The following is a 22,488-nucleotide window of genomic DNA, read 5'->3' on the forward strand; positions in this document are numbered from 1 at the left end:
TCTGCCTCTTCCTCCTCCCCAGTGCCCCGTGGCTCCAGTGCACCAGTCCCTGAGATGTCACTGAGAGCTGAAAGCCATGCAGCTACATCGACGCTGAAGAAAGTCGCTGCAGACATGAGCAACATCATCGAGAGCCTGGACACCAGGGACCTCCACTTTGATGGGGAGGAGGTTGAATCGGAGGTGCTAAATGACCCAAAAGGCACTGGTGAGTTGATGCCTGTGTGTTCTCACCTCCCATCCTGCCTGGATGTACCATATCTGTCAATAGATAGCTTACCTCAGTGGTTTTACCAACCATTGACCCTGCTCTAGGACCACGAGGCATTACTTTTAGCACTTCAGCTTTTCAAGTCGAGTCTCTTCTGTGAAAGCTTGTCTTTAAGCTGTTAAATAAAACCTGGCATATTTTAGTGGAATAGATGTTGCTGTGTAAATGCTCCCCTGTTAAACCGTTGCAGCTATCTGCCGGCTTTCATGGCCTCCTTGATCATTACAAGGCTGTTGAACTAATGGGTTTTGTGTTCTTTCCAGTGTGTATTCCTTTCTCTGCCATCTATCACACCCATGGGTTCAAAGAGCCGGGCACGCAGACGTACCTCACAGGATGTCCTGTTCGAGTGTGTGTGTCGGAAGTTGAACGCTTTACTTCCACAAAGAAGGTCAGAAATTCAATTTGATTTCTGCAGAATTGTATTAAAATGCTGCTTGTGGGTTCACTTTGCATGTGCTTGTTTGTGAGCTGAAGAAGCAGGAATGCTTGTGTCTCAGAAAGCACGTAAGAGAGAAGGTTACCTATCTGTTTATAAAACCTAATGAAGCAGAACAAGAAATGGTGAGACAGTGATCCTAAAGTAGAAATGAATGAGGGCTCTTTAGATGAGCAGCTGCAGGAAGATTACTTACTTCAAAGCTGCATCTCCTGTGGTGGGGTTCTCCTCTGCAGGTACCAAGCCCCAATGTTTACACCATCGAGCTGACCCATGGAGAGTTCACCTGGCAGGTGAAAAGGAAGTTCAAGCACTTCCAGGAGTTTCACAGGGAGCTGCTGAGGTACAAAGCCTTCGTGCACATCCCTATCCCAACCAGGAGGTGAGTGTGGAGCCCTTTGGATGTGGTCGGCTTTGGGGAGATGTGATCTTTTCTCTTTTAATAGCTTATGGCTTTGGCTTCACTGATCCCATTCACTTTGCTATAAGGAGGGCAGGGCAGGAGAATTCAGTCTCTACAAATACTTAGCAGCTATAATAAAGACATTTAATTTCTACCTATTTAGTAGCTATAATCAAAGTGGCGCAGGTATCTCTCTGCCTTCTGCAGAAAGCATGCTGGGTCCCCGACCATCAGCTTTAGAGCTGAATTTGCTTTGAACCTGAAGAATGGTCGTGCTAATGAAAATTGTTGGTGTAGTGTGGCTCTCTGCCAGCACGGGGTGCTTGTGGGATGTACGGGGGTCCCTGGTATGGATGGTCAGCCCTACCAAGGATGGTCTTGGTGCTCAAGGTAGCTGGAAGTGTTACGGAGAAGAGAAAGTGGTGTAGGTCAGCAGGAGCCGTCTGATGTGGTGAAATGTGGGGAGATGATAGTAATAAAGATAGAATTATGAAGGGGTAAAGGCTGGGGGAACGTAGTACCCTAAAAGTAGGGTTTAGGCTCCCTTTCCTTAAAAGGGCTAAAGGGGACCCTCAAAAATCAAACTCTGCTACTTGTTTTCTATTTCTTTGTTTGTGAGCCAGTTGGAGCACCCTGGCTTCTCAAACAAATCCATTCTTGCTTTTCTGTCTGCTTTCTTGCCCTCCCATCTCAGTTTTTAAGAGCTTGGGTAGGAAAAATGAAAGCATTGCAGAAGAATGGTTACATGCTGAGGTGCACACACGCTCGCAGCGCTCAGACTTGTTGGGGTTTCTTTTCCTTCCAGTCACACGGTGAGAAGACAATCCATCAAAAGGGGAGAACCGAGGCAGATGCCAAGTCTGCCACACACGGCAGAGAGCACGGTGCGGGAAGAGCACTTCTCCAGCAGGAGGGTAAGCGCAGCCGGCACCGTGTGCAGGGGCCAGAGCAATGCACTGGGAAAGCTTCTGAGGTGCAGAGGTGCCAGGCAGGTTGCTCATAGAGCTGCGCACTGCCAAAGCCCTTGTTTTATTACCATTCAAGTCTTTTGCTTGACAAACTTAAGCTTTGACGAGTCCAGAATGCCAAATCCTCCTCCATGCAGGGAGAAAGATGCTGTTCCCAGGGTTCATATGGACGAAGTTTTCCTCTGCAGTTGAGGAAAACCACGATGCTGAGAACGGCGGTTCCCCTCCTCCCACCTGCTCCGATTTAAAGATAGAAGAGGCAGTTCAGAGTCAAGTTGCGTGATGGAGGCAGCCCCTTGGCCATCAAAATCTGAGAGATTTCAGACCTGTCCCCCTCTGAAAGAGGAGATGACAGTCAGTCTTTTGATGCTGAAGTGGGTAATTTTAGCCAAGGCACACGTGTTCTGTGTAACTTCATCAGATGTTAACAGATGGGCCCTTCTATGAAGAGGGCGGATGTCTTCCTACCTCTTCGTTGCAGCTTTGCTGTTTGGGGAAGGGAAAAGAGAAAAATAGAAGAAAGAGCGAGCCTGTACCATAATCCCCTGTTTGTTCACTCTGTGCTTATCGCTCTCTTTCTGCCCTTCACTCCCTCTCTGGGCTTTCTGTTGCCGAAGTCTCAAGTCCCAAAAGGTTGTCCTGTGGGTGTACAGTGCAGATAACCCTCCCTGCTGCGCCGCTGTGCAGGAAGCTTCGGGAAGGAGATCTTAGTTTAAAAGAGGAAGAAAAAATGTTTTAAAGATCCTTCCACTCCTATTGGTTTCCTTGTGGGAATCCTACAGCTTGCACCATGAGGGTGTTTATGCTGTTTGTACCAGCTGGATGTCTTAGTGTTGCAATGCTAGCACTGAAAAGGATGAAGATCGCAATGGCATTCATTTCTTTTTAGTCTGTTTTGTATCCTGTAGGACTCTGCTCAGTTTCCCATGGGTAAACAGCTTAATCTCTTCTTTGGCCAGTTACTATGAGAATGGGTGAACGTTCTCTCTCCTATAATGGTTGCTTCTTTTCTCCCCTCCTGGCTGGGGAGGACAGGCTCTCCAGCGACCAGTGGCCCAGTTACTGCCCTCTCTGTGGCTTTGTAACAGGGCAGCATGGTCACCATGCTCCTCACCCCTGAACCTGGTGTTCTGGTTAACCAAAATTTACTTAACCAAATAGGCATCTGAGGCTGCGTTTACTCACAACGCTAATTCATGTGGGTAGAAACAGCGGGTCTGATTTTGTATTTTAGCTTGTTCTGAAACTTGGGCTCAGTCAAGAAAGTTGACAGTGCCAAGGTGGAAGGTGTATACATGGATCTGTGAACAGAAAACAGCCTGTGATCAAACTGTTTATGCTGCTCAGCTATAATCTTCCATGAGCATGTAATGATGTATTTATACGTTCAAGCTGAAAAAGTGTGTCTGATTTCTTGACTGCTTCCTAATGCTACAGTTGGATTGCGTGGGGTTTTTATTCTTGAAAATTCCTGTTCCTTATGTAAAGTTTCAATGTTTTAATTGTAGAAACAGCTGGAAGACTACTTGACAAAGATCCTAAAAATGCCAATGTACAGGAACTACCATGGAACGGTAAGTAGAGGTTAGTTTGCTTAAATGCCTAAAGAATGTTCACTTTAGAGATTTCAGAAGGAAAAAGTTTTCAATTTCCTTCCCCCAGCCCCGCTTGCCTTGTGGGAATCCCACAACTGGACCACAGCAATGCTGAGTGTGTATGAGTGATACCCATTCACCTCTGCAGCTGGTTTGTCACTTCCAAAGGGAGAGACAGTATTTGGCTTATTTTCCTAAGTCAATAGTCTTTTTGAAATAGGGAGAGATGTCAAAGCCAACTTCAGGCCTTTTTTAAGCTTTCCTTTGAAAGCCATTCTTGAATATTTCTTCAGTATTCCTCACCTGTTAGCCACAGCTGTAGCATCTCCCTGAGATGGTAATTTATTTCCCCTTTTCTTGGCTGCATAATGACTGTGTTACTCTGTCTTTTGTATTATCAGCAAAAGCTGATGCGTGCATTGAGTAGCTGCAGAGCTTAGTGACATTTCTGTGCAAGGAGTGATAACTGGGAACACTTGGTTTTCAAACAGGCCAGAAATGTAGACTGAATTTATGGTTTCTGTAGCAGCCAGTAGCAGCTCTTTGACTGTTGTTGTTGTTTGGTAGGTTGTTCTGCTCTTCTGCAGATTTCACTTGTGTAGAGATACTGGGCAGCTTGTATCTGGAAAGCTGTGTGTGTTCTCACTGCGGTCTGTTGAGCACTGCCTGTTACATGGGGCGAACAGTCCATCCAGTGTTGGCTGGCATGCCTTAGGCTGACTGTTGTGCTTTGGATTGCAAGAAATCCTCATTCTCAGGGTGAGGGAACTGTGTCCCTTACAGAATGCTTCTCTAGGGACAGGCCGTGAAGCTTAAGTCCAGTGTGGAGCTTAAGCCCATGTAAACTAGCACGAGCTGTGTTAGTTTATATGTGGAAAACAGTAATCTTTTGTTCTGAAGGCAAGATCGGGATAACTTGGCAATTTTGATCAGTAGCATATGCAAGGAGGGAGAGAGTTCCTTTGTAGTGTGGATCCATCTTGTCACTCTCAGGCAGGTGTTGCTTGTTTCAAATATTTTGGAGAGTTTCTGCTGTGTAAGAACCTGAGCGATCCTTTGACCAGCCTCTTATTAAAGGCAGGCTGCTTTGGCAGGGGCCAGGCAAGGAGATGGGCAGTCCTGCCTTGCCCAGGCAGCTGTGGGGTGCTCCCCTCCTGTGCTGAATTGCCCTTCTGTTCCTGGTCCAGAGACAGATGTCATTTTGCACATACATTCTCGGTTTATTGTTGGCTTTCACTGGATTTGGCTCTGTGTTCAGTGAGGACTTTGCTGTTACTGGTGGCAGCGCTGCTAAGTGTGGCAGGTCCTGCAGGCGATGCTGGAAGAAAGCACAGGGAGAAAAATGTTTTCTTTAAAACAAAAGCAACACTGAAACAACCCCCATCATTCTCAGACTAGGGACAAAAGGGAAGATTTCTGGCATTTCCTTTGGGAACTGTATTTGTCCTCCTTAGAGCAAAGCCCTCATTTTGTTCTTCCTGTGGTTAAGAAGTCTTTTGCCTGGACGCTGACGAATGCTGAGACTGTCCTAATATTGGAGCACATTTTGATTGCCATATGTTCCTGTCATCAAATCCGTGCACCAAGGTGGTTTGTGGGTTTTTAAATCCTAAATTCTTTATAAAGTCAGATATGGAGTTGCAACAGCAAGCTGCAACCTGTCTGGTGTGTAAGCCTTGGTCCTTGTGAAAAGCCTGCTTGGTTCAATCGCATCTCTTTGGAGCTGTTTTTACACCTGAGCTGCACCATTTAATTAATTCACGTCTTAAATTCTTTTATTTTGCACTTGTGGTTAATGTAGTACTTGTCGGTGGGAGGATCAACACTTTATACACTGCCTCAAGGATGTGCCATGCACTCCAAGAGTTGAGCCTCCAAGCTGAGCTTATAGCAGTTTTGTAGACCTGAAGTTCCTGGTGAGTTCAGGATCAGGTCCATGGTGACCACATGAAATCGTTGAGGTTGTACATCTCTGGCCTTTCTAGGTGACACTCATACAGGCTGTAGAAATGGAACCTAGCGAAGCATCATCATTTAGACATGTACCAAGTGCCCCTTGCTTTGACTAGGTAACCCTGACAAAATTTACAGGCTTCTCACATCTCCCTTTATTTCTCCTAATTTGTTGTAACAGTATTTTGTGTGGAGTTCACAAATAAGTTAGGAGATGCATTATATTTTGTGATCAGACTTCATAGCTTTTTAGAATGTAATTTTTATTTTTCCTTTTAGCTATGTGCGTAATGATTTAATCTCATGTCTTCTAGTGCTTTCCAAAACCTTTTTACAGTACTTCTGGGCTGAGGTGCTTCAAGCTGGCTACTGTTAAAATAGATTTGGGATTCTCAGTGTGTTCATTGTCCCTGCTTTTTTTCTGGGAGATAGGAACTGTGTGAATATAGCCAAAAAGCATTTGGAAAGGGGGCCTGTGGGCTTGATTGTCTTCCATATAAAAATTTATTTTGCGGCATTTTTTGGTATGAGCTGCAGTAGTTGAAAGATGCCTGAGCAACATAAAAAGTGGCATTCAGTTGAACCAGAGTGTGTGTCTGTAACATTTTGCGTGAGCTTTAGTGAGTGTAAAAAACCTCATCTTGGGTGAAAGCAGTCACAGTGTAAGAGCAATGCAGGTATGTGAGAGTGGCTGCTGTTTTGCCTCTGATATGGCACTTAGATCTGCAGACATTGCATAGGTCCCCACCCAACCCTTCTGTACTTTTAGTTATTGCGCTTGAACTTTAGCATGTTTATTTTTCTTTATTTATGTTCAGTGTAAGCCAATTCTTTTGTGTACGGACCAGCTGGCATCTTCTGCTGAACAGCATTGTTCTGAAGAGCCGTGTAATTCCATCTTATTGCTAGCCACAGGTGCTAAGCAACTCTGTGGGGTTTTAAACCCACTAATTTAAAAACAAGACTCAAAATGAAAACAAAACATGGAGCTGCTGAATTCTTCCTGAAACACAGATACTCTGCAATTCCTGCTTACACAGATCATGCATGCTTGATGTTGCTGGCGGAATGGGGTGCTTTAAAAACATGGCTTGTGCACCTTGCAGCTGGTTCTTCACCTTTCATAGCTTGTCTTTCTGCAGCTGATCACTCCTGCCTGTTTGTTTTATAATTATTATCGTCTTTATTGCTACGACAGTGTCATTGAAGCTGCATTCTCTGGGCCATATCTCATACTTCAAATACTCTGCTACCAATTGCTCTGAAACCAGAGTGGGATGCCAGCTCCCCAGGGAGGCAGCTGGGCAGCACAGGAATTCAGATGTGAGGAAGATGAAAGCGCCTTGCCGCTCTGCATTCCCCTCTCAGTTGTTCTGTGAATTACGAGCACCTCGGATGAAAGGCACTGTGACAGTAAAAATAGCTAATGCGGCAATAATAATAATAATAAATCATTTGATCAGATATGTTCCACTGCACTGAGGACTCTTCCTTCTGACTGGTGGAATTTATTTATGGGTGGTTTTGGTACTTTTACAAACCAACGTTTCTAATTGGTGGTGCTGCCTGATGAACACGTTGGATGGGCTCCTGTCATCATCCTTGCCATTTCAAAGACTCCTTGGCTGGAGAGCAGGTTGCTGCGCTGCCAGACGGTCTTTTTCATGTTAATGTAGTAGTAGTTCTGTTTCTGTGAGTAATTTTTTCTCCTCTTTTTTTCTCTTCGCTTCTTTGAGAACAATTACTTCTCTGCATGCAGTGCTCCTCAAACGGCTGCCAGCTTTCTGGTTGCAGCCAACGTTTTCAAAGGGGTTTGACAGTCATATGCGGGTGTTTCTTTGTGTGCCCACTGTGAGAGAGATGTCTGGTTCTCTGATTTGTCTGGTGGGGAATGCCAGCCATTTTCTGAAGAAATGAAAAATGGGATCCTGGGCAAAGAACTGGCCTGAGACTTCACTTGTGACCTCTGATAAGAGCCTGTAGGATACACAGGGTTTTCAGATGCTCCCCATCCCCAAGCATCACTGCAGAAAGAGCTGAAATGTTTTCCTGTCACACCAGGTGCTTTTCTAGAGAGTGTAATAGGTGAGGTGATAGCAAGATTGTTGGTAAAAGCATGGAATAACTTCTTGTAGCCGCTTTCTGAAAACAGGCTGAAGTCACCCAAACATTAGGGCATTAAATTTGCCTCTTCTGAGGTTATTTTGTGTCCTTGAGCTACTCGGAGGAGAACAACAGGTCTTTTGTTCTTCTCCATAGCTTCATTGATGTGAGAAATTTGGGAAGGTCCCAGGAGCAGCAGAGCATGAGGAGGGAGGATCTTCTGTCCTACTGCTGCTTCTGGGGGGCAAAAGCGATGGTGTTGGGAAGGGAGCCTGAGCCAGCCTCAGCATAACTGCGATACAGACTTGCCCCAAGTTTTCTGGTGCTCTTTGTTAAACCTAGTGCTTGAAAATATCCGGATTTCTTACGGATCCACCCATGCAGTTCCTGTGCAAAGTCATATTTTTCCAGTGGGGTCCCTGAGGTGTGTTTGCCAAAGGGCAGGTGGCAGTGACCACCATGGCCACCCCTTCCTTGGACTCTGACACCTGAGCTGTTGTGGGGCTGGCCCCAAGGCTGTCTCATGTCCCAGCTGTGGTTGGGAGTGTGGGTTGGATCCTCAAGTTTGGTCCCAGCAGGCTTCCTTGTCGAAACGTGGTTTGAGGGTTCCCTCTGGCTTGCTGCCTGACTCAAGGGGAGAGCAGCTCCTACCCTCACCCTGCCCTGGGCACCTTTCTGCGCTTGGACAATTTTATGAGTAATAAATTACAAGTGCCTGGGTGCAGACAAGCCTCTGCCGTGCAAGGCAGCTCCTTCTCAAGGCTGTTCCCACCCGGTCCTGCACAGGATGCCTGGGGCAAGCATTTGTCCCTGCTAATGGAGCCCAGGGCTAGCAACCAGCAGACTGTCAGGAATGCCCTGCTGTGCCAAGAAAAGCCTCCTTGGTCAGAATCCCGCAGTGTCCTATTTTTAGAGGTGAATGTAATGGTGCTGTGTTTTCTCACGGGCTTTGCTTGTTGTTACATTCCTCTGCAGTCTGCTGAAGCAGGAGGAGCCGCAAGGAGGCAGGTTGCTGGAATTTGCTGGTAGAGCTGATAGTGTGGCACATAGGTTCCCCAGGCTGTGCCCACCGTAGAGATCTGTGCAGACCAGTAGAAGTCATGGAGAGTGCACTTGAACATGTTCTCCTAACCCACTGTGGCTTTCCTGTGGGTTTTTGGCTTTTGGGGCAAGATGGGGCAGTGGCACGTGTACAGCACTGAGTGGGAGTGACCTGCTGCATCTTGGAGGATGTGCATGGGCTGAGGGGCTGAACCCCCATGTGGTGTGTGTCCATGAGGTAGGAGACTCGAAGCGAATAGCATGCTCCCAGCCCTGGGGACATGTGCTCATTCACTTTGCAGCCCTCCTGTGAGGGTTACTGAAGGGAGGAGAGGATTCAGGCAGCCAGCCAAGTTCACACAAGACCCCTAAATAGTGTCAAACTTGAGTCCTCATTTCAGCCAGTTATCCAGGATGGGGCATACTGGTGGGTCCCTGTGATACACTTGGTCTTGATTGTGCTGGTTGTCTGAACCATGTTCTCCAAACCATGTTTAGAATTAGCAGACAAACCAGCCCAGCCAAGCTACGTGGTCATCTTAAAGATGCTTAAGTTACTTCTGCTCAGGATCTTCTGTAGGTTCTGTCTTTATGACAAGTCACGTTGATGAAACAAAGCTCTTTGTGGATTTCAGGGTATGAAAGATGGGGCAATCTTTTTATCTTTCCCCAGATGGAGTTTGTTGGAGTAAGCCAGCTGTCATTCGTCCATGACCTGGGACCAAAGGGCATGTGAGTTGAGCTCCGTCTTTGGGTTACGATCCACCAAGAGCATGGCTTTATAAGTAAATATTGTTCAAATTAATAGCTTTCCAAAAGCTGACTGGGGAATGTTTTGCCATCTGGATAGAAAAAAGTATTGATGTTCACACAGAAAGCGCTACAGCTTTGAGAAAAGGCTTTGGGAGTGGGCTGCTCTGAGAGGCGTGGGCTGCTCTGAGCGGCGTGGGCTGCAGCTTGTTTCTCCCCTGCCTGTGACCTGTAAGCCTGCTTGTTCTTCTGCTTGTGCTATAAAACAGGCCCCTGCATTTCTAAAATCTGCATTATTTCCTTCGGGGGGGGTTATTTTTGCCCTTCTACCAGCTTTCAGGGCATGGCACAGAGGCAGAAGCCATCCCTGTGCTTGGAGACTGGGGGGTTCAGCAAGCATCTGAAAGACCCCTGCGTTTCCAGGTGAGCCATGCTACCTATCCTGACCATGTTTCTGTCCTTGCAGAGAAGGGTTCATCATGAAGCGCTCTGGGGGCCATCGCATACCTGGCTTGAACTGCTGTGGCCAAGGGAGGATGTGCTACCGATGGTCCAAAAGGTACTGCTGGAATGGGCAAAGATGGCAATGCTGTGTCATCCTTGGACATATGAAAATGCTTATTTGCCTTTTTCTTCCAGAAAGCCTGTGAGGGAGACCTTTGCTTTTTTTACAAAGCCACTGATTTTCAGGTGAAAGGGTCCGTCCTGTCCCCCCCCTCCTGCGTGAAGTTTATTGAGGTTTTTTTGTTCTGCTTTGGAGATGATAGGAGGGACTGATGTATAGAAAAATTGGAATTCCCTACAGCCCCGAGCTGGCAGAAATAGCATTAATCCCTCAGTCTGTGCCCAGCTTTCCCTGCTGTGCGAGCACCCAGGGGCCCTGCCTTCAGGAGAGGAAGTGGCTGGTGACGCCACCCTGTCCAGATTCCAGCCCGGTTTTCTGAGCTTCTCTTCCTCAATTTACAGAAGGAAAATAAATCCATTGAAACACTGTTTGGGCTGCTTTGTAGCTGGATTAAACCGCACATGACCTGTAGCAGCAAATTAACCTTGGAATTAAGTATGTCACCTCTTCCTTATTACTGCAGGCGCTTAAATGCGGGTGTTTTCTTGATATGTCCCTTCCTGCTGCAGACAGATATAACTTACTGTCCCCATCTGTTTACCTTCTGTGTTAGATCTCTGTGTCTCCAGGGGCTGCGGTACAGAGAGGTGTGTGCTGTGGAGGAGTATGTGCGTTACCAGCTAGCATCCAAAAATCACAAGGGATCCTCCTGAGCTTGCCATTCCTGGGCAAATCTTTCTTTTCAAAAAAAAAAAAAGTATAAAAAAAATATATATAAAAAAAAAAGCACATACCTGCCTTAGAGCAGCAACTTCTTGGTCTGTCAGAGCTTCCCTGAGCATTATTCACCTTTGGATTTTAGCATGCGCAATGGGCTCTCATTAATTTTAGCTAAAAAATATCTGTTTTCCAACAAAATATTTTTGCTTTCTTGTGAAGAAAGGTTCCTGTTTGTTCACAGTCTTTCCAATATTCCTTAATGTCATTTTACGGAAGATCTCCCCAATGGGCGCACAAGCAGGTGGAAAGGTGACCTTCTTTGAGGTCACATCACTAAATTGTCTCCAATTCTTTTCTTTTTTCTTTTTTTTTTTTTATTTTCTGGAAATAGCAGCCTGTTCCTTACAATACCCCTCAGTTAACTCTTCCCTATGTTACGCAGAGCTCAAGCTTTAGTAGGGGCACTAGCGTGTTTCACTTGGATGGATCTTGGTTTTCCTTTAATGCCTAAAAATTGCATGGGAGAAGCATTTGAGTGGAGTTGTGTGCAGAGTAGCACGAGGGGCAACAAATGCCTGCCAGGCCTGACAGTGCATGCATCAATAAGTGAGCAAATAGCACTAGTATTTCCCAGGGAGGGTTATTTAAGTGAAGGGCTTTAGGACACATCAAGCTGGAGTAGAGCTCCCCCCTCAGCATGAGGCAGACTGCAGCCAGCCTTTTCCCACAACAGCTTTGCTGCAGGCATTGGGGGTTATATACTCCAAATTCATTTCCCTTATTATAGTAGGTTGGGTGGTTTATGGCCACGGGGGCTGTGGAAAGAGGTGTGGAGGAGGACAGTGGGGTGATGCTGTGAACGGGCATGGGCGGGACTTCTGTGCATGCAGAACTGCCTGGGAGAAACAGAAAGGGGAAATGTACCCCATGGTGAAATTATGGGCCAGATTAGGGAGAGGGGAGGTATTTTGGCATCAAATGGGAGGTGATGCTGGGATAACTCTTTCAGGGCCCTGAAAAAAATAAAAACTATGGGATCTGGAGGTAGATAGGGAGCTGAGGCTGTTACTAAAGATATAAGAATGAACAGATTTTTGTGGTGGTTTCTGTTGCTTTGTGTGTTTCTGAGTGTGCAGAAGAATGAGGTGAAGGTCTGGTGGTGGAAACCTGTGTGGGACAGAGGGGGGCAGTTATCCCAGTGATGCTGCAGGGGGATTAAAAATTAGAAATGCCATTCACAGTAAAAAAATGTGGGTTTTTTCGCAGAGTTGCCTTCAGGCTACAGTATTTACATAAAACCTGCCGGTCATCTCTCACCATGTGTTTCTAACAGGATGTCTGTTGCTTGGCAATAAAAGCTTTCCAAAATGCCTTTTTCTGTATCTTTTGATAGGAGTGAAAGTGATCCTGTCATCATACTTGATGTCAGAAATGTCAACTTCTGTATAGCATGCAAGCTGAATAAAGATCTGGGGTGGAGGAATCCTGTTGCACCTTGCTCTGTGCTGGGTACCTGACTGGGAGGTTTGTGGGCAGGCAGGTTCTCACTGATCTTGTTAGACAAGGAAATGCGTATTTTCGAAGACTTCTGTAAGACAGGAATCACGTAAATAACTCTAAAAGTCTTCTGTTGAATTCAAACTCGTTACCCAAGTTCATAAAATAGGCACTTTTCTGCTCTAGGAAACTGAGGGAGCCCCCGGAAAGAAATTTTACCATTTAGTTGAATGCTTTCCTTTCCCTGATAAGTTATTTGCACTTGGCTTTTTTTTTTATTGCTCATGTTTTGAAGACTCACATTGAATACAAGTTACCTGGTTGCTGTGCCCATACAGGTGGCTGGTGGTGAAGGACTCTTTCCTGCTGTACATGAAGCCAGACTCAGGTGCCATTTCATTTGTCCTGCTGGTGGATAAGGAATTCAACATTAAGATAGGCCAGAAAGAAACAGAAACAAAATACGGGTTGCAGATCGACAATCTCTCTAGGTAAGAAACACAGACTTTATTTAGACCCTTTTCAGTTTGCTTTGGTTTTTATTAGATAGGAATCGATGCTGCTCTCCAAGAGGGGTTAACAAGGTGTGCTGGGTTGACATGGTGCAGCTCAGCTTCCCGCAGGGCCCAGAGCCTGGGTGACTGCTGGTGTGTTTATACCTGCTGAGGATTTAGCCTGTAATGCAGATCATTTCCGATGTCTTAATGAGTCATTTGGAGCCTCAGCTGCTGTTTGTCCATCCTTATGGTTATTTCTCAGGCCTGGGGGTGCGGTGCCTGTTGAGTTGCACAGTCTTGTTTTGCAGCAGCTGCGTACAATAATTTTCAAGGTGCTCTGTTCCTTTTATGCTTCAAGCAGGGATGTGTTCTACAACCCAGCTGGGGTATTACCCAAAAGACATGCTATTTGGGATAAAGTGATATTTAATATTGTTATGGTAAATATGGTGTAAATTCATCTTTTCAAAAATACAGCATTAGCTGGATCCAGCTGTCCTCTGAGCTAAGATGATGCTGTTAATTTAAATCTGATCAGGTTTTTATTTATCTTATGCTTGGCAGTGCAATCCTGTGGTAGTCACTCAGAGCAGCTCAGTGCTGATGTATTCTTCAACAAACAGAACAACAAATCAAAATCCTTTTTGCTTAAATAAAATATGACTGATATATGTGTATTTATCAACGTGTATAGACAGTGAGGAGCAGCCCAATTAAACATACATGGCTTCAACATCCTGCCCTATGTGTCGTCTGTTTTACAGGTCATTGATTTTGAAGTGTAACAGCTACAGACATGCCCAGTGGTGGAGGCAGGGCATAGACAAGTTTATTCGGAAGCACGGCAAGGACTTCCTCACAGAGCACCGCTTCGGGTCTTACGCAGCCGTGCGGGAGAACACGCTGGCCAAGTGGTGAGGACTGTGGTGAGGCTGCGACCGGCTCAGTGCCTTGGGTGCTGTTACCTGCAGCAGGAACAGCACACACCTGCCAGTGATACCATCTGCCTGATGGGTGGAACTGTTAGTGCTCAGTAGCTGTAGAGACTGATGATAATTAAACGTGTTCCAAAAAAAAGGTTTTCTCCACCGGGAATGGAATAGCAGTACTGGTGACAGGAGTGCTTTGATCCTGTTACAGCTTTGCGTTGCAGCTAAATGCATTTTGTAACATCAGGTTGCATTTGAATATGAACGTCTGGGCATTTATTATTGTAAGGATAAAAATGGTATCTTGATGCACATATAGTTGGCAGAATGCTTATGAGTTAAAACTAGAATTGATCTTTCATCAGAAGATATTCCTGGCTTCAATTTTATCACAGTTTCTAATTCTGTAAATCCTACTTTCTAAGGGGTTAGGTTTTTGTTCTCCGGGTTATAAACTCATAGTAACATAGGTGCTGTTGAAAACCTCTTCCTCTTTGGCCACTCCCTTCTCCATAGCTCCCTCCTAAAGCTGCTGTGCTGCAGCCTGTCCTGCCTGTGCTCCACTGTAGCCAATCATCTCTTCATGTCCTTCATGCTCTGAATTGCAAGATTTGTCCTTCTTTTTACATTGGCAAGGCTGATTTTCATTCTGTAGCACAACATTGCCTTTCCAGGCACCACGAATATGTTCTAGTGCAGACGTCACTCATTGGGTGAAGAACGTAATCAGATTCTGGTCTTGCAGACTGGCTTTGCAATGAAGGAGAATTGGCAAAAAGCAAATTTGGGTATAGTCTAAGGGTGACTGGGCTTCATTCCAAAACAATCACACAATAAATCCATCTGTCCACGGTGTAACCTGCTTGCACTAAGCCATTCCTAGAGTCACCTCAAAAACTGGATTCTAGCTATAAGCAAATCCTTGTGGCGGTCTCATTGCAGCTTCTGCCTTGCAGCAACTGCTGCCCAAGTTGTTTCTGTAAATCTAAACGCGCACCACTCCACCATCCTTTCCTGAGAGCCCTACCTCACTCACACATCAAGCAAACCCCAAGAATATTGTCTGTGGTTCACAGAAGTACCAACTGGCACTTAATAATCTCTTATTACGCTGTTTCATTAAGCTACTAATGGCAGCATGAAGCTCTCCCTGCACGCTGTCCTGATTTTTGAAATTAAATCTGTGTTTTCCTCCGAGAAGAGAATATAAATGGCATTACACAGAAACCCATCGGTCTTCAGCTGTGGACTTTGTTTAATGGAGTGGAGGGAAACAAATCTATGTGCTGTTTGCTTTTACAGGTATGTAAACGCTAAGTGGTACTTTGAAGATGTCGCAAATGCCATGGAGGCTGCTAAGGAAGAAATTTTCATCACAGATTGGTGGTTTGTACTTACATAATTTGGATGTTGACCAGCTGCCTCTCTTGGGATGTTCCCAACAATGCGGCACTGTTTGGAGGCCCTACAGTATGGCAACTAGCCGTGCGGCCAGATGGTTTGGCAGCACACCCAAACATCGCCTTGTGTTGTATTCAAAGGCCTTTTCAGGAAGGTTGGCAGCAAAAGTGCATGCTTGAAATCAACAGCTTTGTTGTCTCCTTCCAGGGAAAGGCCTGAAACTGCATGAAGGCACCACCTGAATTGCAAATGTTATGGCTTGAGGTGCTCATCAGGAGTGTAAATGGCTGCAAAACCCGGGGGCACAGTTCTTTTTTTCAGTGTGTAAGGGAACAGAATGTAGATACTCAAGCACCTCTGGCAGTGTTCTTCCCATAGGATCCTGCATGGGATCCTCCTTTCAGCACCTCCTTGCTGTCTTGGAAAGCTTTATAGCAGCACCTTGGGAGGGGTGTGATTTTGTTTTGCTGTTAAATGAGCCAGGCAATGTAGGGGGAGTTTTTTGTCACCCCTTTGGAGCTATGTGGCTGCTTAAGAACATGGCTCTGCTCACTTCTTAACTAGCAATTCAGTATGTTTATGCAATGCTCCGGTTCCTGTCTGAGGCAGGAACTCACAGCCTTGGGGCAGAGTTTCTTGGCTGGATGCTGGCTGTGTCTTGCCTTTGGGGAGGTTAATCTGGCTAAGCCAGGCTGGACTTTGTGGATGGGATGGTAGGGCAGGCTGCCAGGATATGGCTCAGACCTCCTCTTTAACTTTGGGCACATTGCGGTGCACATCTTTGTCCAGCTGTAGAATGAACCTCTTGCTACTAAGCCAGTGACCATTGGAACTGGGAGGATTCGCTCTTAGGTGGCAATTATTATGTGAAAGTTAAATACAAGGTTAGCATTTACATGGGTAAACCCATTTCCTAACCTGACCACATATAAACCCAATGCTACTGCATCCCCATGTGCAGCATCAGGTCACAATGCAAGAGCACAGCATTTCAGACCCAGCATCTTTTGCTTAATGTTCTGTTCAGACAATTGTTAATGTATCTTAGAATTCCAAAACGTATTTGAAACTTGGATTTTAAGATAAAAATCCTGTTGTCAGAAGCAAGGTTTTAGGGTGTAGCTACATGCTTTATCCAAGCACAAGTTCTCATGCTCACTACAAAAGTAAAGGAATGAAATTCTGTCACCTTGCTTTGCAGGAGTTAGTGGAGATTGCTCAGTTATTCCCTGTATTCTTTAAAGCTATGAATCAGTAAATTGTCCTTTTGAGAGAGATTGCCTTGTCTTTAGGCAGCAAGGAAAATTCAGCACAAATCTAAGCTACTCAGATAGCCTAAGTGCCAGGAGAAGTGAAATCCCACCTTATTTTTTATGTCTGTGTATTTCTTTCAAATCTAATTTGGGCTTTTCTTTCATTGCATCTTTCTTTTATAGAGTCCAAGTTTCCCGGTTTATGCATCACTGTTAAGCCTGGTCTCAGGGGTTGTTGAATACTAAGGCGAATGTGCTGGACACACCCCCTGCCCTCTATAATGCTCTGTTATTAAAATACAAAGAGCATGGTGTGGAGAATCTATCACTCTGGGACATGAGCCTTCGCATCCATTTTATATCAACTTTGATTTCTTCGCTTCCCAAGATGATTATTTAGGCCAGTGCTTTGTTTGCAGACTGCACATGACATGGGTTTTTCCACCCTTTTTTTTTTATTAGGCTCAGCCCAGAAATCTTCATGAAACGACCTGTTGTGGAAGGAAATCGCTGGCGGCTGGACTGCATCCTCAAGCGGAAAGCAGTAAGTGAGCTCCAGCTGCAGCCTTTACCCTGCAGAAAACCCCATGTGCCCACACAGTTACAGGGTCATAGTGGACTGGAGTGTTTGCACCATTTATTTTGGTGGGGATGAGAGTTAAAGCTGGCCAAGCCTCATTTCAGATGGCCTGTTTTGATTTGCTCCCCTCATTTGGGTTTGGAAGAGCTTGGAAGCAATAGGGTAAATCTCTGATTGCTCCTTTGAGTCCTCAGGTTTGGGTCATTTCAGTATTGCATTATGACTGCCCCAGCTCCTGTTGCTATCCAGTGCTCTCCACATGGCATATGTAATTGAGAGGTACAGGAAAGACTAAACACTTTGTGGTGGTTCTTGGTAGGCGTTTTGTACATCGCTGTGTTGTGCAGATCCTTTCTGTTGTTACCATGTGCTGTGTGTCTGTGCTGCAGCTGTCAGTCCAACAAGAAAATCAGGGTGTCATTAGCAAAAAGTCACTTGGCATCATTCAGGGGTTCATCTGTCTCATGATAGCTAACTCATTGGGTTTTCCATACCTGATAGATTGCAAAGGTCCTTGCTAAAACTAAACACCAAAGAACTGATGTTCTGGCTGTTCACCCATTGTTCCTTGCTGTAGTAAAGAAGTGCCTGTTGACATTAAACATCATCCTGATGTTTTCCAGCCCTGTTACCCCTGGTGGAGCCCCTCTTGCTTTTGTCCTGCCTGGGCCATGCTGCCCAAAGCTCTTCATGCTATAGCTCTTTGCTACCATCTGTAATAATAAATTTTAGTGCAGCATATAAAGCCAAAGCCTGAAAGGTTTTTGTGTTGTCTTATTTTTATTTAGAGGGATAACTTATGGTTAGAAAATGCTTTATTCTTTTGTTAGTTGTTCTTTTACTATCTGTATGTCTACTGGTTTTCTTTGTTCCTACCCACCCCTTTCTGTATTCTCGTGACTCTTGTGGCCACTAAGATGAGGCAGATCAGCTGTGTCCTCCCTCCCTGTCCCTTCTCAAGTGGCAACTGGTCATGAGGGCCCTGGTGCATTGCTATGGAGAAGAAAAGTGAGGAAGGGGCTTCAGCAAAGCAGGAAGAGAAGAAAGTGTACAAATACAGGCATCATCATGTTCCCCAGAGCTGGACTGTGGTGGTCAGCTTCTTTACAGGAATGTGATAAATATAGCTCAGAGGCTAGGACTTCTACTTGCATTGCTGTGTATCTGAGTTAATACGTGCTTGTGTTAAGTAAGCAAATGCTTACTGTATAAACTTGATAAGGCTTTTTTCTCCCTGTGTTAATTTTTCCTCTTCTGTTCCTCCTGAAGGGAAAAGCTCAGACCTGCTGTTGACCTGATGCCTTTCCTGGCTCTCTTGGTCAGTTCTGTGCTGTTACATGCTTTTCTTTCTTGTGCAGCACTTTAAGATATGATCAAGCAACTGCTAGCTCTGTTTCTCTTTAAGCATTTTCATCTCAGTGAACAGTTCATTTTGTTGCTGGTTGTACTCTGCTTTCCAGTAACGCGTCTGGATCCAGACTGTAGCGAACACGTTTCATGGAGCCAAATGAGGCAGACAGAGAAGCCAAGTGTGAGGTGTTTATGAATGTGAGCTGTACTTCAGTTGTTCACCCAGCCTGTGATAACACCAGTGCTAGGTAGTTGGACCCATGTAAACAGTGAGTCAGAAAGCAAAGCACAGATGGGAAGACTCTTGAACTCTTGGTGTGGTAGAAGGGCAGGATTCCAGGTGGACAAGCTGAATTAGTCTTTGACACCCTGCCCTTCCAGACCAGCACGGTCCTCACCCCTCCACATGCCTGTTAAAAAACATACCGTTTTTTGTGTCTGTTGTTGATTTGGAAGTAGTCATTTTCTGGCAAATGAAACATGGCCACAGGGCATGCCCACTGGGTGGAAGAATTTATCTTGGTCATGTTGACATGATTTTCCTATAAATACCTTGTAAGAGTGAGGAGCATTTCAGGTTTAGTTTCTGGAACTACTTACCAGCTCTTTCGCTTGTGGCATTTCTTTGACTTGACAGGGCGTTCAGCAAATTAGGGTCTAGGTGCGTGGTAAGGCTGTCCTTTGTGTATGTATGGTGCTGCCTTGGAATTCTCTGGGTGCAGTGGAGAGCAGAATAACATCCACAATTTGGAGACTGCCTAAGCTCTCAGAAGCAGCTTTGTGGGAATAGGAACTTAAAAGGTTGTGGGAAGTTTCAGCTGGCAAACTCCACTGCAGGATTTTAAACCATGCTGATTTATGGGTACTGAATGTGTCCCAGTGTGTGACCAGCACGTGCTGAGGTTAGGGAAGTGCTTGGAAGTTTTAAAAGTGCTTTAACAAGTGTCCTTAGAAATCCTACTGTGGGTACCATTCTGGTCACTAAAAGACCATCCTTGTAGCACTGCTCATTGTACTCCAGCAGCTCGTTTAGCTCTACCAGCAGAAAGAACTTGTTTACTGGCATTGAGCTGGTTGCATCCCCTTCAGGAGAGAGATGTCCATGTGACGGCACTGGTATTGTTGTCCTGCAGAGGTTTTTAACTGCAAGCAAACCCCAGGCAACATGAAGCAGCAGAAGACTGAGCTTCAGTGGATGATTAAATGTGGAGTGAATCATGTTTGCAAAATCTTACCTCAAAGGAGGTTTAAAAGGGGGTACTGTAAGAATGACCTCTTGATGGGTTTTGGCGTAACTCGGCTGTTGAATCCAGCTACTGAGCTTTCCTGAGTACAGGTCCTTGCATGCTGTGGGGTCACTGTAGTTTCTCTTCACTTTGGAATTGGACTGTATCCATTCATATACCTGCATAGCATGTTTTTCTCTGTTTCTGACAGCAACAAGGGGTGAGGATTTTTGTGATGCTGTACAAAGAGGTGGAGCTTGCCCTAGGTATCAACAGTGAATATAGCAAGCGGACGCTTATGCACCTCCATCCAAACATTAAGGTAATTCTGCATTGAGCAGCTGTATGAAAGACATCTGCATTTGTTTGTTCTTGATAGTGCTGACCCTCACACTGAAATGAGCGTGAACTGGTACAGTGGTAATAGTCTGAGAAGACATACAGTGATTACCACATCTGGCAACTTCACTTCTTTAGTTTATAATAGGACATAAAATTGCTTAGTTTAGACTTGCCAAAGCAGCTATTCATCTAATTTACAAGAAACATATTTTATGTGAGAAGCTAATAGGGTTACATCAAATGGAAAGTTACAATTTGAGAATGTCTCATTTCAGCATTTCTGTTCAAATGTAGATGACAAGAGTCAACACCGGATGTTTAAGTTCCCATCACAAATGAACAGCATTGCACTGTCCTGTGCTGTTACTCTGCTGTGCTGCCACCAATCAGAAAATGCGTTGTGGCAGACGAACCGGTAAATAAGGCTAGATCTGGTCTCTTGAAATCAGAGACATATACATTTTAATGAGCAATAAGATATATATGTCATGCATGAGGGTGGCTAGCAAACTGCTAGAGTAATAGATTTATTGTCACTTGATCAGTTGTCACAGTGAAGGGAAGCATCCATTCACTGTCATCTTCTCAGCAAGCCTGGAAGGTGTAACTGGAAGATGCATTCTAGCTGTGTAACAGGATTTGGGAGCAGCCAGGTGAAACTCTGTACCTTTTTTCCCCAGGAAGCTAGTCTAATGGCTCTAACAAAATATATGTACTGTGTGCTTAGATACAGAAATTACTTTGTCATAAACATGTGTCAAAAAGAATGTCATAAAGAAATGCCAAGCAACTTGCTTGGGGAAAAAAACAGCCAACTTCTCACTTATGTAGCAGCAACAACCAAAGTAGTGAGTCAGATCGCCAATATGTTGTTTTCTTTAGGAGCAGGCTTGTGTTTGAAAGCTCAGCTATTACAACTCTACTGAAAGCATGATTTTATTTGTTGCTGTCAAGTTCCCTTGACCATTGTCCTCTTATGAACACTATTGCTGTCCCAGCATCAGTGACAGTTGCTGCTCGGGAATACCTGCATTATAGGGAAGCACCTGCCTGCCTATAGGGCTGAGCCCAAGAAGTGGGGGAGTCGTGTGTCTTCAGTAATTAAGCAGTGTGTGTGGATGCATCTTTAAAAACTCCAGTGTCTCCCCATCGTCCTGAGCAGCCAAAACCAAGCTGGGCAGCTCTGGCTGGAGGGATGCAAGTTGGGTTGTGACACTGAGCTTGAGTGCTGACTTTTCTCACCAGGTGATGAGACACCCAGACCATGTGTCTTCCTCCGTGTACCTCTGGGCCCACCACGAGAAGCTTGTCATTGTTGACCAGTCTGTGGCATTTGTGGGTGGCATTGACTTGGCATATGGCAGGTGGGATGACGACGAGCACCGCCTGACAGATGTGGGCAGTGTGAAGCGAATGGTGGCAGTGAAGTCAGTGTCAGCAACTAACCTGACAGTAAGTGAGCTTGCTCCAGCTGGTGGCCGTGCTCAGCATCTGTGTGTCAGGTTTGCGGTGGGGATGAACAAGTTGTGTCCTCTTCTAAGCATAGGGCTGGGTTTAGGAGGTTTAAAGAGGCATAGTAGTGGGAAGGAGGAAGTGTCTGAGCATTGAATGACTCCTGAGGGCTTGATGCTTGCCAGCTGTTATTAGGGTACATAAACAGACAGCTGAGCTTCTGGAGCTTGGAGCAGCAGTTACAGTTTGAAGGCTGCTTTCATACTCAAACTGCTATAAATGCATGGTAAGCACGTGCAGAGTGCCCTGAAGTTCTGGATACTTGGGCCCTTGGCAGGTGCCTTGTTTGCTGAACTTTCTTGCTAACCTGAGTCTGTATGTAACAGCATATCTCTAAAACTTCAGAGAGGTTTAGGTTTATGACAATTTTAAGGGGAGTAGTAATCTAGAGTAAATTTATGGAATCAAATACTGCTAGTAATACTGGGTTGTTCTGTTGAGTGCCTCCTCAGTAGACTCTCTCACAAAAGCATTCCTAGTTCCCACTGACCTGTGTCCTTGTCACAGGGCAAGATTTGGCTCATGGTTGTTTGAGTATTGATGTACATGATAATCTGTAATTAAAGGGTAGCCTGCCCAGATGTCACCTGCAGCAAAGTTTTGTGTCTTTTAAGTCTGCAGCAGAGTCGGAACATGTCCCCCTGCAGTCTCAAGCTCTATCTCCCGAAAGCCCCTTGTTCCAGAGAAACGCTGATGATGCCCCAGACACATCGAAAATGAAAGGAGTAGGAAAACCCAAAAAGTTTTCAAGGTTCAGTATTTACAAGCACCTCCATAAACATGGCATGCACCATGCTGACAGTGTCAGCAGCATCGGCAGTGACTCAAGTAAGTAATGTTTTTTTTTAACTAAACAACATAAATAAAGCGTGAGTGGAGGTGGGTGGGTGCCTGTGCATGCAGATTCACATAATTTCTAGGGTAACGTGTTCTTTTGTAAGGGAGGAAAGTTGATGAATTTCTGAGCTATCTGAATAAGTTCTTATTTTGTGTCACTGCAAAATGTAGAGGGAAGGTTTTGATTTGAGTTTCGTTAATTAGCAATTGTCACAAGCCGTCAGATGACACGCTGTAGTGTACATGATACCTAATG

At 45.2% G+C, this 22,488-nt stretch overlaps 1 protein-coding gene across 2 annotated transcripts in view; it reads left to right on the forward strand.

Annotated features, from left to right (window-relative positions):
- The window catches only part of PLD1 (phospholipase D1), a 63,840-nt gene that overhangs the window by 17,154 nt on the left and 24,198 nt on the right, over nucleotides 1-22,488 (forward strand). For both annotated transcript variants that reach the window (XM_065674576.1, XM_065674577.1), the window contains exons 2-15: nucleotides 23-208; nucleotides 535-662; nucleotides 947-1,092; nucleotides 1,919-2,027; nucleotides 3,590-3,655; nucleotides 9,447-9,505; nucleotides 9,990-10,082; nucleotides 12,644-12,796; nucleotides 13,567-13,716; nucleotides 15,034-15,117; nucleotides 16,848-16,929; nucleotides 19,753-19,863; nucleotides 21,129-21,335; nucleotides 22,010-22,223. In XM_065674576.1, coding sequence (XP_065530648.1) covers nucleotides 55-208; nucleotides 535-662; nucleotides 947-1,092; nucleotides 1,919-2,027; nucleotides 3,590-3,655; nucleotides 9,447-9,505; nucleotides 9,990-10,082; nucleotides 12,644-12,796; nucleotides 13,567-13,716; nucleotides 15,034-15,117; nucleotides 16,848-16,929; nucleotides 19,753-19,863; nucleotides 21,129-21,335; nucleotides 22,010-22,223 — 1,756 coding nt within the window. In that variant the 5' untranslated portion in view covers nucleotides 23-54. The remainder of the gene's footprint in view (nucleotides 1-22; nucleotides 209-534; nucleotides 663-946; nucleotides 1,093-1,918; nucleotides 2,028-3,589; nucleotides 3,656-9,446; nucleotides 9,506-9,989; nucleotides 10,083-12,643; nucleotides 12,797-13,566; nucleotides 13,717-15,033; nucleotides 15,118-16,847; nucleotides 16,930-19,752; nucleotides 19,864-21,128; nucleotides 21,336-22,009; nucleotides 22,224-22,488) is intronic.

Source organism: Lathamus discolor, chromosome 3 (assembly GCF_037157495.1).
Source record: "Lathamus discolor isolate bLatDis1 chromosome 3, bLatDis1.hap1, whole genome shotgun sequence".
Lineage (NCBI taxonomy): Eukaryota > Metazoa > Chordata > Aves > Psittaciformes > Psittacidae > Lathamus > Lathamus discolor.